Below are 16415 nucleotides of genomic sequence, written 5' to 3' on the forward strand. Positions count from 1 at the left end.
CAGTGTTAATGTGCAGTGTCTTTTTTGACGGACACGGATATTGATCAGAATGTACATGCTTTTACACGACTTTTTAAATTTTACTTCTAAAATTGTGACAGTAAAGCGAACATTTGAACTATGCCTCTCTCTATGGATTATATTATGAAGCTGTTCTTTCTTTCTTTATTTGGTGTTTTACGTCGTTTTCAACCACGAAGGTTATATCGCGACGGGGGAAGGGGGGAGATGGGATAGAGCCACTTGTCAATTGTTTCTTGTTCACAAAAGCACTAATCAAAAATTTGCTCCAGGGGTTTGCAACGTAGTACAATGTATTACCTCACTGGGAGAATGCAAGTTTCCAGTACAACTACAAAGGACATTTCTCACATATACTGCTTGACTAAAATCTTTACAAAAATTGACTATATTCTATACAAGAAACACTTAAGGGTAAAAAGAGAAACAGAATCCGTTAGTCGCCTCTTACCACATGCTGGGGACCATCGGGTAAATTCTTCCCCCTAACCCGCGGGGGGTTGTTGTGATAATTATGTCTTTTGTTTGTTTGTGATAGTTATAAGTAAGGAAAATGTATGCATCATTAGTATCAATGTACGTCTTTATAGTGTGTGTTTGTCATGCGAAAGGTATGTAGGTACGAGCAGCTGAGGTCGGTGCCCCTCTGGCTGTTAGCCACAACTATTAAGGTACACACCTGCGTCTTAATGTAAGTGTGTGCGAGACAGACCGAGACCTAAATTACAGACACTAAAGCATGGGTGGGAGCCCCAAATGTTGCCAGGACTGAACATTTTGGAAGGCCGGGGTCCAGGGGCTGCTAAGGCTTCGGCGGGGTGCAGGGGCAGCGCCCTTGCTGGGGGGTCTAGGGGGTCTGCGCCCCCCAGCCAAAAATGAATTTTAGCATTTTAGGGAGGGTTTAGGTGGCCTCTCCTGACTTGTAAATTTTAGAACTAACAAGCCTTTTGGAAATGCATAATATATACATCGTGTAAACTTGAAGGTTTTTGTAACTGACCAGCTGAAAATTAATTTTAGCATTTCATGAGGGGGCTATTTGAGCCTCTGCTGGCTTTAAAACTGATAACAGCAAACAAACAACAACAAATGAAGGGGGGGGGGGGGGGGGGTGGATGCACAAAATCAAAAACCTCTATACTTGAAGATGTTTGGTTGTATCACTCTTGCTAGGGGGTCTACAAAAACAAGTGGTAAACACATTTCAAGAAGGGTTTTTAGATGCTCCTATAAGCTTAAAATTGGAGATGCACAAAAGTAAAAAATCTTGTAAACTTGAAGGTTTTTGTAACTAACCAGCTAAAAGTGAATTATTAGCAATTCAAGAGTTGCTATTTGAGCCTCTCCTGGCTTTAAAACTGAAAACAGCACACACAAAATCAAAAACCTCTATACTTTAAGGTGTTTGGTTGCATCACTCTTGCTAGGGTGTCTACAAAGACAAGTGGTAAACAAATTTCAAGAAGGGTTTTAGAAGCGGCTTAAATAAAAACTTAAAATTGGAGATGCACACAATTAAAAAATCGTGTAAACTTGAAGGTATTTGATTTCATCACCTACTTTTGTCTTTGTTTAAAACAAATGTTTACTGCATTTAAAGGAAAATCGCCATGCAAACAAAGCCAACACAGAAAATAAGTCACCTCCCTTGTACTACACATTTTTACTAGTAGCTTATGATTTTATCATTGCAGGTGGTATATTCTCAAATAATTGTTGAACCATAGCTTGAACCAAATGAGAAACAAGTTTCAAGTCAGTTTGTTTCAATTAAACACCTTCAAAAGGGCTAACTGCTCAGGTTATAACAGAAGAAGGTTTAGACAAAAACAGAAACCGCCAGAGTTATTTCCCTTGCTAATGCTATACACAGTCTTCTGATGCTGCTTTTCAATTCATCATTTCAGGAGTTATATTCTAAAATTATTGTTGAATCATAGCTTGAATTAAAAGAGAAATATGTTTAAATTAAGTGTGTTTCACTTGCAAACTTTCTAAAGGACTCAATGTATCAGAAGGTAAGTACCACTGGTTCACAGATTAGGAATGCAAATTTGTTCTACCACACCACAGAAGGTCTCTGAATCCCTGCAAGTGGGGTATATAAAGTTGTGGGTGAGCAGGATTTTCAAATAGATAGCAACTAAGATGCCACATTCGCCAGAATGACATAGCTGCATAATTATCACTCAAATTGGTCAAATAGGTATTGTGAAAGGTAGTTGATCTTCTGTTCACAGAATGGAGTGTAAACAACAGCTGCCAGAGAGTTATCTCCCGCTCACCGCCGCGAGAAGGCACGTTTTTTCTGCGCTCCGCCACATATCGTGGTTTTCTTAATTAGCAAGCTAATTTAAGCGTGCAGGGATATGAACGTGTGAAAGCCTTGCAGGCGCATCCTCAGTGCACCAGTATGCAGAAGAATCAGAGGTGATACTATTGTTTTATGGACACTACGCCGAATTAATGTGCCGCACTCGACATGAACAGGGCCCGGTCTGCATCTGTCAAGCGTCGTAACCAAGCTGACTCGAGTGTGGAAGGCGACACTTCTGTCACAGAAAGTAAGTGCAACGCTGATAGCAACGTGAAGAAAACGAAGAAAGCCCCAAAGAGACCGAAACTCTCAGAAGAAAAACAGTCGGGCACAATTCCCTCTCACTTCAACAGACTCACAACAACAAATATGGCTGCCAACTCGGCCATTGAACAAGACAGTGACACAGATTCGTTAGTTGATATGTGTGGGAATGACAAAGACAATGCCAGTGGAGATTGTTCAAACAAAGACTTAATGAGAATGTTGATGAACATGAATGATGGACTCAACAAGAAGCTGGACGCTCTCAGTGGTACGGTTGAGCAGCTAAAAGGCGAGGTGTTCGATCTGCACCAAGAAAACAACAAACTGGCCACTGAACTACAGAAATGCGAAAAACAGCAAGAAGACACACATCGACAGGTGGAAGAAGCGCTATACGTCGGGAAACTTGCATACGAACGGGCGAACGAGAACGAACAGTACTCCCGTCGCAGCAACTTAAAACTGTTGTTTGTTGATGAATCAAAAGAAAATCCTGAATCTGCGGAGGAAAGCGAAAAGAAAGTGCTAACAGTCTTGCATGAACAGCTAAAGTTGACACACATTACGCCAGATCTGATTGAGGCTGCACATCGAGTTGGCAAGAGACAGGCAGGAAGAAACCGGCCCATCATTGTGAAGTTTCTCTCCAGGAAAACCAAGCAAGAAGTAGTACGCAACCGACGCCTGCTGAAAGGTGCCAAGCCGAAAGTGGTGATTGTGGAGGACTTGACCAAGCCAAACTACACTCTGTACCGACAAGCCGCTGATCGTCCGGGAATACAGAGTGCCTGGACATCTGACGGCAAGATTTTCGCTAAAGATGACGACAACAGAATCCATCTTATCACAAAGCTGTCCGACCTAGAGCGCGTGCGTGTCGCCAGCCCAAAGTCTACCAACCCATCTACCTCTACCCCCTCCACCCGCTCCTCGCAACACTAGGTAATCTCGAACCAGAAGTCGACAAAATCTGCAGCCACGTGTAGTACACGATCTTTATAAACAAAGATGTCATGTGACTTCAACGTCACTACAGCCAATGGAATTGCGCGTGTTGTTGTCACTCGTTGTAGTGTGTAAATGGCGAACGTCGAACGCGGCATGGAACTGATAACATTCCAGCTCGTCTAATGGACATAAACTGGTCACGAGAGAGCGCTGAGTACTTACAGTATGTATATGTTTAGATGTGTGTGTATGGTGCGTGTTGTTTGTTGTCGTTGCAACCAGTCTGTGTGTCGTTTCCCCTGCTGTGTTGTGTCAGCCCCCCCCACTACTTCCCCCTTCCTGCCCCTTGTGTATGTAAGACGGTGGTCACAACAAAACTGTACCTGTTCATTCGGTGATTTATTCCTTGTTATGTCGGAATCATGCACACGATGTAAATGTTCACCTGCAGCACCACAAATCAACTCGAATGCAGTGCTTGTTTCTATGTATGCATTGGAAGTTACTCGAAGTGTTGTTGTCCGTGTTGACAGTTTGGTATGTCAGGTGTGTTGTCGAATTTGTCCAGCATGCAAGCTGACATGTTTGTGTTTGATTTGCATCGAATGTACAGTCTTGTATGAAATGGAAATTAAATTTGAAGATGGCTATGTGTGAATTATTAAATATTGTTACTTTTAATGTAAATGGTTTAGGAGATTTTAGAAAGAAAAAAGATGTTTTTGATTTGTTGAGAAAAAGCAAGGGTAATGTATTTCTACTACAGGAAACGCACTGGAAAATTGAACAAGAAAATATGATCAGATCACAATGGGGGTTTGAATGTATTGTGGCAGGAAATAGTACTGCAAGCAGAGGAGTTGCTGTGTTATTTAAAAATAATTTTGAATATAAACTTCATAATGTTGTGAGAGATCCAGAGGGGCGATATATTTTGATTGATATAGAAATGTTGAATAAACGATTTACTCTGGGGAATGTATATGGCCCAAGCACTGGTGACCACCCTGAGTTTTTTGAAAACCTGATGGATAATATTGTTTCATTTGATAATGACTGTATTGTGATTGGAGGGGACTGGAACATTGCAATTGATCCTAAGATTGATTCTAATCATCCTTCAAAAGTGTATAAAATGAGAAGTAGGAAAAAGATGTTAGATATGATGGAACAGTTGAATCTTGTAGATATTTATAGAAATCTGCACACCGGTTTAAGAAAATATACCTGGCGAAGATTTAATGGTGTACAAAGAAGTAGACTGGATTATTTTTTAACATCTGAACAATTGGGATTAATTGTTAATGGTGTTGATATTATGCCCAGTTATAATTCGGATCATTCACCTGTATCTTTATGTTTTAATACTGACATTGTAAAAAGACACCGACCACTATGGAAGTTTAATAACTCACTATTAAAAGATATAACATTTGTTGGATTAGTTAAGCAAGTGATATTAGATTTGAAAATACAATATGCTGTACCTGTTTATGACAGAAATAATATACATTTGATTGAGGATGAAGATTTGGTGTTGATGATTAATGATCAATTATTTTTTGAAATGATTTTGCTGGAGATAAGAGGTAAATGTATATCCTACGCCTCACATAAAAAGAGAGAAAGTGATAAGAAAGAAAGAGAAATCCTTGCTGAGATTGTATGTTTGGAGAATCAGGTGAATGAAAGTAATGTACAGTTGTTAGAACAGAAGAAGCGAGATTTGTGTGAGGTGCGGCAGAAGCGAGTTGATGGTATTATTGTGAGATCACGTGCCAGGTGGATTTGTGATGGTGAGAAGAATACCAATTATTTTTGTAACCTGGAAAAAAGGAATTATGTGCAGAAAGCAATGTGTTTTGTACAGACTGAGAACGGGGTTATACATGATAGTGACCTTATATGTAATGAGGTCAAGTGTTTTTATGAAGAATTGTATTCCACAAGAGACACAAATTTGGTAAATGAATCGATTGATGAAAACTTAGAACACCCAGCACTCTCCAATGAAGAAAGAGATTGTTTGGAAGGGAAAATTACCATGCAAGAAATTATGGCAGTTATAAAACGGTTAAATAACGACAAAAGTCCTGGTTCAGATGGGTATTCAGCTGAGTTTTTTAAGTTCTTTTTTAAAGATCTCTGTTCCTTTCTCCTGAGATCCCTGAATTGTAGCTTTGAAAAGGGAGAGATGTCTATCACCCAGAGACAGGGAGTTATTACCTGTATACCAAAGGATGGAAAGGATAAAAGTTTTTTGAAAAATTGGCGACCCATTACACTGTTGAATGTAGTTTATAAGATTGCTTCATCCTGTATTGCTGAACGGTTAAAGTCTGTGTTACCAAACTTGATCCATGAAGATCAGACAGGCTTTATTAAAGGAAGGTACATTGGCCAAAACATAAGGTTATTATATGATACTCTATTTTATGTGAATAAGCATAACATACGTGGCCTCTTGATGTGCATTGACTTTGAAAAAGCTTTCGACAGCGTTTCTTGGTCCTTCATTGATAAATGTTTGTGCAAATTCAACTTCGGTGATGACATTAAAAGATGGATTTTCACTTTTTATAATAATATTAGATCATGTGTTTCTGTGAATGGTAAATATTCCAGTTGGTTTGATGTACAAAGAGGTACCAGACAAGGAGATCCATTGTCACCTTATTTATATCTAATATGTGCCGAATTTCTGTCCATTATGATCCGCCAGAGTACAGAGATAAAAGGTATAAAGGTGGCAGATGATGAAATATTAATATCCCAGTTTGCAGATGACACCGCCCTGTTTCTGGATGGTTCAAAACAATCATTTTGTGCATGTATGAACGTTTTGAAGCAATTTGCCTCTATATCCGGTCTGAAAATGAACTATGAGAAAACTACGGCAGTCTGGATAGGCTCACATACAAATTGTAATATTAAATTTATGCCGGAACTTATGCTCAGTTGGAACCCTGTAACATTTAAAGTTCTTGGCATTGTTTTTTCAGTCAACTTAGATGACATTATACCCCTTAATTATGAACATAAATTGGTAGAAATTGAGAATTTGTTCAGGTCCTGGTCCAGAAGAAATTTAACACCCTTTGGAAAAATAACAGTTATTAAGAGTTTGGCGCTGTCTAAGTTAACTCATCTGTTTATGAGTTTACCTGACCCTGATGATAAGTTTTTGTTTGATTTGAATAGGTTATTTTTTTCATTTCTATGGAATGGTAAGAAAGATAGAATAAAGAGAACAACAGCATATCAGTCGTTTGAAGAGGGGGGGCTTAAAATGGTGGATTTGAAATGCTTTTTGTCAGCTCTGAAGATATCATGGTTACAGCGAGTCCTTTGTAGTGAAGGAAAAGTAACTAAACTTCTGAAAGCTCTGTGTCCACTTGTACATAACATTCACAAAAGAGGAGGTGAGTTTGGAAACATATTGATGCAAAGAGTTCAGAATCCTTTCTGGAGAGATGTTTTCAAACATTATAAACATTTTGCATGCAAATGTGTCCCCATCTCCTTGAGTGATTTTGCTTCAGAGCGTCTGTATTATAATGTACATATTTGCATAGATAAAAAGGTTATTTTTAACAGGAATTGGATGGAAAACGGCATTATTACAGTCGGTCACTTGATGAGAGCCGATGGGTTTTTGTCATATAACGATTTTAAATTGAAACATCCAAATTTACAACTGAATTTTGTCTTTTTCGAGGGCGTTATGCGCTCAGTTAAGAATTTTCATAAAAGACTAAAGTTAGATGCAGTTTTAAACAATGTTTTTCATATTGGTGATGATGTTGTATGGAAACAAATAGCTAAAGGTGGAGCAAAACATATATATACCCATCTTGTGAAAAATGATGGCAATCTACAGTGCATGGAAAAATGGGCTAATTTATTGAATTTTGATGTAAATGTTGGAAAGGTATTTCTGACAATAAGGCGAACTACACAAGACACATACCTAAGGTGGTTCCAATATAGAATACTGCATAGAATTTTTCCCACTCAACGCCTGTTATTTTTGATGAAAATTTCTGACACATCACTATGTAGCTTTTGTACACAGGAAGAGGAAACCTTAGAACATTTGTTTTGGGAGTGCACAAGAGTTAAGCTTTTCTGGTCTGATTTCACAGAATGGTTATGTCAAAATTTCACACATTGCAGTAATTTGAATTTGTCAAAAGAGCTAGTCATTTTAGGGTATTTAGACAACTTTCATACGGATGCTGTTTTTGATTTGTTTATTCTCCTTGCCAAACAAAGTATATTTGGAGCCAAATTAAATAAGACAGTCCCAACACTAAATGTTTTTGTGAAAATTGCTAAACAAAGGTTTTTGATCGAAAAGTATAATGCTAGTGTAAATAATTATTATGGTAAATTTGAAAAAGAGTGGTGTTTATATAGACACTTTTTTCATTGATGCTATAGGATAATTGTATTGATTGATTTCGTATGAACATTTTTGAATGTGATACCCCCTGACCCATTTACTCATAACAGGTTATACAATACTTTTATGCCGATAATTAAACCCCATGTATACTTGGAGGCTAAATTGTGACCACCGCCCCCACCTACCCCCCTCCCCTCCCCCAACCTCAGTTACAACCCCCCCCTCCCCCCCCCACAACCTCAGTTCTCCCCCCCCCTTCCATATCCCCTGTCTTTTCAACATCCCACCCTACTGTCTATGTCTGCGTCTTGTCTAGGTATGTACGTGTGTATGCGCTTTGTGTATGATGTATGCTATGCTGTGTTTATGTGTATATAAAGGAAATAAAATGTTAAAAAAAAAATAAAAAAAAAAAAAAAAAAAAAAAAAGTATGTCTTGTTAGGCTAAGTTATATTTAATCAGAGTATGTTTACGTGTGCTTATACCTAGTGATATTGTAAAGCGCATAGTGCTTTTAGTTATGCGCTATAGAAATCTCCTTAATAAATAAATAAATAAATGTACAAAAAAAAAAAAAAAAAAAAAAAAAAAAAAAAAAAAACAGCTGCCAGGGATTAACAAAAAAAGTATAAAAAAATCCAAAATTCTTCCTGGGACGGAAATCCATCAGGGACGGAAGAAATCCCACCCCTGCTAAAGAACGCACTTACACGCACACTCTTTCTACGCCATCCTACTTACACAGAGACATAATCACAGTCACAAGGAATGGGTTAAAACTAACCTGATCAGCAGAGGCTGAAGCTGTGGAGGATGGTTTCCGCACCTGGTTCACCGGAGTTTTGTGCTTGATGTTCTGGTATGAGTTTTCCATGGATGACAACGATGCTTTTGTTTTCTGCTTCTGAGATGTCATGTTATTTGCCAGTCCATTTGTGTGCAAATCATTAGTGGGAGCACAAGCTATATTCTTGGAAGAGTTTCTAACAGGAAAGTCTCTAGGGGTGGGTACTGCTGAAACATTCCTGGGGGTGGGATCAGCTGAAATGTTTCTGGGGGTGGTGTCGGTACTCCTGTGGCTGTTTCTGGGGGTGGTGTCGGTACTCCTGTGGCTGTTCAGCACCTCTGCCGATGTGGAAGGTGGTTGATCATCTGCAGAATTGTTTTTGTTGATTCCCGAGAGCTGACTCTGCAAGCTCTGAAGCTTATTGATGGACTGTGACAGGCTTTCCTCAATGTCGTCCAGTTCCTCGTCTGAATCAGTGCGTGCAGAGTCTGGGCGGAAGATATTGTGAGGACCCTCTGATCTATCAGATGCCTGCGGTACACCTCTGCTGTTGCCGGTACTACCACTTGGTTTCTTCATGCCACTCTTCAGAGGCTGAAAATGGCACATTTGAAGCTATTAATCTTAGCCTCAATACCTTCACTATGCAAGGGCCATCTGCTTCAAAATAGTACCTTGTTCACAGGCCTTTTACTCTGAAAGTAAAGTGTACCCAACTCACTCCGACAAGATTCATTCTAAAGAATTGATGATATGCACATAAACTGGTTTGCGCATGCACACTCCTGACCTAAAACATGCACGCCACAATAACACTCCACAATAACACTTGTAAACTTCACTGACCCCATCTATTCTGAGTAAATGTAACCCACCAAAAGTATTTTTGTTGTAAACATACTTCTTTTTCTTCTTCATTCATGGGCTAAGACTCCCACGTTCACTCATGTTTTCAGCACGAGTCGAATTTTACGCCGATTTCGGGGGAGGCATGCTGGGTATTTTCGTGTTTCTATAACCCACCGAACTCTGACATGGATTACAGGATCTTTTCTGTGCGCACTTGGACTTGTGCTTGCGTGTACACACGAAGGGGGTTAAGTCACTAGCAGGTCTGCACATAAGTTGACCTGGGAGATCGAAAAAATCTCCACTCTTAACCCACCAGGTGGCAGCGACCGGGATTCGAACCTCCTGATTAGGAGGCCGACGTCTTACCACCATGCCACTGCGCCCGTCGTAAACATACTAAAGCACACACACACTTCATAAGTACATACACTTTCCTGCCAGAGTACTTTGACAGCATTGGCAGCAGGCTTCTTGGTTTTGCTTGTTGAACTTGCTGTGCTGGAAGGTCGCTTAATCTTGGGCTGGACGGTGTTCTCAAAAAGCGCCAGAAATTCAGCAGCACTGAAATATTAATACAGGTACTTACAGGCAAGCCATCCTGCAAAACACATGCAACTTATCCGAAATATTCATCCCCTCATTCTCACACTTCGTTTCATGTAAAGCATCACAAACGTACTTGCAAACTCCCGTTGTATCGCAAAACAAAAAGGGGGGAAGATGTCGATCATCCTGATGAAGTCAGAAAACAATGTAAAATCCAAACAAGCTAGAGTTGCTAAAAAGAACTGCCGATGTTAAACTACCAGAAGGTTGGACCGAAGACATGCAGTTGACCTGTTCGGTACACCACCTAATTGTAAGGAAGTTCATTCACAACAACAAAAGTGTTTTAAAGGGCACTGTGTCCTTGTTTGGCTCCACTGAGTAACACACACCTGCCATTCTCAAAGTTTGGTGATGGTTTTGCTGCCCTTAGAGAAGCTGCAGATGCTGAGCTACGATGTGATGATGGTGTAACTGGTGCTGAAACACATTGAACAATATAGATTTTTTTCTATTAAGGTGTCCATATTGATGGCAATATATACATTCACATATTCCTGCATTAAACACTATCTCTGCTAGAAATTAGGCATACACTGAGCTGACAATCTCTTTGTTTACTTATTGTCTTAATTTGAGGCATCTCTAATTCTTGAGATGACACTCTCCAAATAAAAAAACACCTTCCATTATCCACTTTCAACGTTTCTGTCCATTAAAAACTGTCAGAGCATTTGGTTCCCCTTTTAACTGTTACAAAGTTATCGTCGTTTGTCCTGTTATTTCAATCAAAATGATTTTGTAGCTAACTTCTTTTGTACTAAACTACACAGCATTCTTGCAGAAGGATGTATATGCACCCGTTGCACCGTTGCGTGGTAACGTCGCCACTAGTAGACGGTTTGAAGTCTTGTTTCTCATCCGCTCGCTCATGTTACGAAGTTATTTCGACTATTCGTTGCTGCGCTAATGGTACGATTTTTTCCCCAGTTCATGAAATAGCTTTATTTATACATTTTTTATACTCAGTGTCCTAAAGATCATATGGACACATTGTTGATGAATTGAAAGTTAGTTCAGTTTTTGACTTCTCAGTTGTTATTGTTTGTTTTCAATTTGGTCATGGTATCAAGTTCATGACATGTTCATGTAAAATCTGAACTGATATGTGCATAACTCAAAGGATTTGTATCAACTGCTTTTCAACTATGTTCAAAATGAGAAAATGTCTTACCTCTTTGAGTTACCCCATTCTGTCTTTCTCCTGAAGTGGAAGAACTGTTTTTGTCACTCTAGAATGAAAATAAAAATTCCATACATCATTACATGGCATTTTAACAGCTGACTTTAGAAATAGCTCTGAAGTGATGCAACTTCATTTTGTAAGGATTACTAAAGCACATCTATCTCTTGTAATCAGACTCACACAAAAAACAGAGATGGTGAAGCTAACCTGTGGAAAAAAATAGGGTAGGTAAACTTTTTTCTTTCCGAAAAGCGTCGGAGTATGTGTGTGTCTTTACCCTTGATCTTTGTGTTTTCAATTTTATAGGGGGCTTACTACTTTGTGTTAATGTAGCAAGCAAGTCCAAATGGTGCTGAATCATGAACACATAATTCAGGTTACAAATCACTAAACCACTAAATCAACAAAAAGGAACAACACATAATACACACAACAACAAGACACACTAATGCATCTTCTCAATGATCAGTATGCCATACTTTTTTTTTTTAACTTGACCCCTTATCAAAAATGTGAAAGGGAGCTTTTAGGTAGTATGGAGTATTACAGTTTAGACACCTCCAACAGACATTGCTCACACAGAAATTCAGATGGGAAATTGAACAGAACTCAGTGTGAAGTCTGTCTTGTCTTAGAAATAAATAAAAACATACTATATGCATTTTAAGTAAGCATAAATTCAGTCATAAGTAATTCAAATACAGAACAATGAAATAAATGTATTGAAATGTTGCAGGCAGAAAGAGAGATATATATATATATATAAAGATATTGTCAAACAAAATCACCTTGGAATTCCTGACATCTACCAGGGAATTTGGACGCTTTAATTGACCGGCTGACCCTGGGCGGCGAGCAGATGACCTTGCAGAAATCTGTGACCCAGTTAAACTGAGGTCAAGGTCATCCGCTACCGACTTTCTCTGAGCCATGGTCTGAAAAAAGGACAGAAAAACATTATTATTATTGTAGCACATCACAAAGGAAAGATTCTATCAATGTATACACTCCGACAATGAAAAACCTGGTTACAAACCCATCAAATGTATGTTGTCATATGACCGTAAATAACTTCTGGTCAATTGCATGCCATGCAAATTTGTCATTTGACACCATTTTGCGACGGAAACAACAACAAAAAATCCCTGCGCTTAGAACTGTACCCACGGAATACGCGCGATATAAGCCTCATATTAGGGTAGTTGATGTAGTTGACAGTGCAACTACAAGGACAAAAACAAAACAAGTCGCATGATGCAATATCAACCCATTCAGTCAATCTTTTGGCCTGAAACTAAAACATTAATACTGAGAGTAAGAGCCCAAAGATTGAGACGGGCTGTACTCGTCTTGGCGAAGCATGCGAATGTACCTAATTAGTATGCATACACCGATAATTCAGTCCTGTAATTTTGTACGGGAATCGCTTTACAAACACACACACAAACACCCTCGTCTCGATTCCCAGTCTATGTTAAAACATCGAGTCAAAAATTGACTAAATGTAACAAAACAAAAAGGAACTGATGCTGTACAGTGGAACCCCACTTTTGAGAACCCCTAATAGAAGACTTCACCCCTTTTACGACCTTGCTTTTTCAGGTTTTTGTTCATAAAGTGATACATTGTGTACATTTATCTCCATTTTAAGACTCCCTCCTTTATAAGACCTGATTTTCTCAGATTTTGTAGTTCTTAAAATGGGGGTTCCACTGTACTGCCTTTACTGTAAAGTGCAATGGAGATTATGAACTCTACCTGAATATAGACCAGTCAATCGCGGTATGAGACTTGGAGTGTATAAAGACAAGTTTACAAGTGGCTGTATACACTATGGCTACGAGTGTGTACACATGTATGTGAGCAAACACGAGTTTTGTACCTTAGACCACTATTTGTGTGAAACAACTATAAACGCGGCCCTGCAGTGCGCCGTGCTCAGCTGTTTACATGGCTCATCAAGGATGTGTTAAAAGTGGTTGTATACACTCCGAGTGTGTACACATTCGCCAGCCCTGTACTCACTCCGACAAATTAATCTATGCTTTTAGTAACACTTACTGCACGGCAGTTCATTGTCAGAGTGTGTAGAAGTAGCTGTACTGTGTATACACTTCAAGAAAGAAATCCTACTAGTAATGTTGTAAACTTGTTTATCCTACATACGTGAGACTGAGAGACACCCGTGAGATAATAATCGTTCAAATCACACGTGTGTATATCATGTAAATGACTCTATGAGGTCATGTAAAGCAAGTCTGGCAGGGACCTGTTTTTCCACTGCTTATGATGCCAAAGTCACCGAGACAAACGTCATTATAGAAACAAAAATTGCGCTCGCTAATTACCCTCGATGAATCTTTGGAACTAACACGTCACGCCACACCTTCAGAGTGACGTTTCTTTGCTTTGACGTAATAGATTGCACGAGGCTTTAGAAGAGATCGAGGTTCCAAAACAAGCGTCTTCAATTTAGCTGCCTCGTCTGCAAGACATTTTCAGTAAAATACACGTAAGTACAGTATGTAGGATAAACATAATACTACATGGCTTGCTGTGTCGTACCAGATTTACACTCGTTGCTTTTTCAAATAGTGAACAGCTCGCTTTCGCTCGCAGTTCAATATTTAAAAAAACAACTCGTGTAAATCTGGTACGACACAACAAGCCATGTAGTATTCTCTATATGTCTGACTTCCATAACAAGTTTTGACATGGTTGCAATGTCTGTTCAGTCTCAACAGAATGAATCAATGATTGTTTTCATGTTATTCCACTTTTACAAGATACCAAGAAAAGGTGAAAACATATGTTGCACGCAGTGAGAATAAAAGGTGAACAATGACAAACGATAATAACAAATCTAGAAACATCTTCACTAAGATTTACGAAGTTTTACACTTGGCAGTAATTTTGCCTGACACAGAGTTGCTGAGAAGTCCAAGACAACAGCAACCTGCCCAACAAGATGCCCTAACTGCTGCTTACATTACTGCAAATAAGTTCCGTCAGACCACGTGGGAAAGGAGGCCACTATTTCGCCTGCATCTTTTTGATTTCACCAACTCCTGGCAAGAATCACGTATGAGAATGTAAGCTCTCATAGCTCATGTAAACATTTTCTTGCAGACATGCGCACTCTATGTCATGGAAGTTCCGGTCAATTTGATATTCATCCGCAAGTTGATCTGATTTTGATTTTGCTATCTACACAACAGACAACGTTGGACACACGATGCTCTCGAACATGCAACGTAAATTGAGTATTTCATTGTTTCATCATTAGAGTTTTAGAAGACGAAAGGATATGACAGAATTAGTCTTTTCTATGCACTACTTGTAGTTCTGACCTCACACAATCCTGTAATGAGTCGTGAATAGGCAGCCAGAGTCAGCCATTTTGGTTTTTATGGAATTGTCAGATGAAAGAGAATTCAGCACCTTTATCTGTCCATTGTATACATTTTCGGGCATCATTGCTCATCTGTAGCATGCACGAATTAGCAAATTTCTCATTCTTATGCTATGGCTGACAAGAGAAGGCTACAAGGTATGCATTGTGCTCATTTAGTGCCAAAGTACTTTCTGTTTCAGCGTGCAAAATCAGGATCATCATAAGTTTTTTTGTGTTATCGATTTTGTGCATTTTAGCGACAGGAATCAAATAATATCTTGCTCAGTTAACTTTTTTTTGTTCATGATTTATATATTTGGTGTATGCATCTTCTGGCTTGCTATCAGGAATAAACTTTATGATTACGAGCATTGCCTCGTCTGGGTAAAGTCGGTCATTGTAATTTGTATGCATGTTGGTCAGGTTTACCGACCAGCAGAAACTCATACCATAACCGTAAGTCTAACTTATGATTATTTCTTGCAATACAATATAATTTACAGCCAAATGAGCCTGTGTCAATGTCAAGAGAGCTGCGAGTGTTTTGTACAGTCTCGGTGTTTCTTTCTATGTCTGCACACCTGCAAAGAATCATACTGCCATACAATAAGATGTTGACAGTTTACAGGGTTACACCACTAGATTGAAAAGCTTCATGTGTGCAGAACTCCTTAAAAAACCAGCTCTCTTTATTATTCATCCTTTAGTATTTTTCTTGTTTGTTACATTCCAGCTATTGTTTAAACATGATGACCCTTACATGCTTGTACATTAAAGCGATAAAACATTTCACGCACTGGCTATACGCACTCGTAGTGTATACAGGGGTTAGAATCTTGTATACACTCTGGCGTTAACTTCCAATCGCGAAGCGAATTTGCCATTCAACACCACTTTGCAATAGGAACGCAGAGCAGTTGATTATAAGAGTACAAAGAACACAATCTGAATCTGATGCTGCACCGCCTTTGCTGTAATGTAGATTTCATCCTGAACCGCATCAGCTCTCGGAGCGTCATTCGACGCCATTTTGCAAATGAACACTTCACTTTCGATTCTTGGTATCAAAGTACGCTGGGAACACACACACACAAAACTGCTGCTTCACGGCAGTTTATTGTCAGAGTTTGGAACACACTTGGAGTGTGTATCGACCTACAAACGGTTGTATACTATGTGAATGTACATTATTTGCCAACCCTCGACACTCCGAAAAAGAGATAGCGGAAGTTTTTTTTCCGTCGGTTAATTCATGTATTACCTAGTTAATACACGTATTCCCTGGTTTCACAGATTAACTGTAACATATATACCTATTGCCAACATTTTACATATCAGCATTGTTCTGTCTGCTCTTGGTGTTGTTGTGTAGCAGAGTAATCTGTATGCAGCTGTTTGTTGCCGATTCTTCAAAGCATGTGGTACTGGTAGCTCGCAAAAGCTGCAGAGGCCGATGTTTGAATTTTTGGTGAATTTTAAATCATAACATTTACAAAGAGCATGTGACATGTCTTGGGGATATCTCGCGAGAGCTGCTCAGATTCAGAATACCATAAAGGTCTACAGAGCAGCAAAAGCTTGAACTATGGTGTTAGCTTTTATTCTAAACTTTGTCGTAAATTTCATGT

At 39.1% G+C, this 16415-nt stretch overlaps 2 protein-coding genes across 5 annotated transcripts in view; one reads left to right on the forward strand and one right to left on the reverse strand.

Moving 5' to 3' along the window:
• Positions 1-14531, reverse strand: part of LOC138958614 (centrosomal protein of 131 kDa-like) — a 32330-nt gene extending 17799 nt beyond the window's left edge. The window contains exons 1-6 of the mRNA XM_070329820.1: positions 14382-14531; positions 12182-12328; positions 11382-11439; positions 10540-10627; positions 10030-10162; positions 8747-9343 (exon numbers count right to left, since the gene is read on the reverse strand). Coding sequence (XP_070185921.1) covers positions 8747-9343; positions 10030-10162; positions 10540-10627; positions 11382-11439; positions 12182-12325 — 1020 coding nt within the window. The 5' untranslated portion in view covers positions 12326-12328; positions 14382-14531. The remainder of the gene's footprint in view (positions 1-8746; positions 9344-10029; positions 10163-10539; positions 10628-11381; positions 11440-12181; positions 12329-14381) is intronic.
• Positions 14532-14771: 240 nt separating this feature from the next.
• The window catches only part of LOC138958616 (CCR4-NOT transcription complex subunit 3-like), a 39100-nt gene continuing 37456 nt past the window's right edge, over positions 14772-16415 (forward strand). For all 4 annotated transcript variants that reach the window (XM_070329823.1, XM_070329824.1, XM_070329825.1 and 1 more), the window contains exon 1: positions 14772-14943. In XM_070329823.1, coding sequence (XP_070185924.1) covers positions 14919-14943 — 25 coding nt within the window. In that variant the 5' untranslated portion in view covers positions 14772-14918. The remainder of the gene's footprint in view (positions 14944-16415) is intronic.

Source organism: Littorina saxatilis, linkage group LG2 (assembly GCF_037325665.1).
Source record: "Littorina saxatilis isolate snail1 linkage group LG2, US_GU_Lsax_2.0, whole genome shotgun sequence".
In the NCBI taxonomy this organism is placed as follows: Eukaryota; Metazoa; Mollusca; class Gastropoda; order Littorinimorpha; family Littorinidae; genus Littorina; species Littorina saxatilis.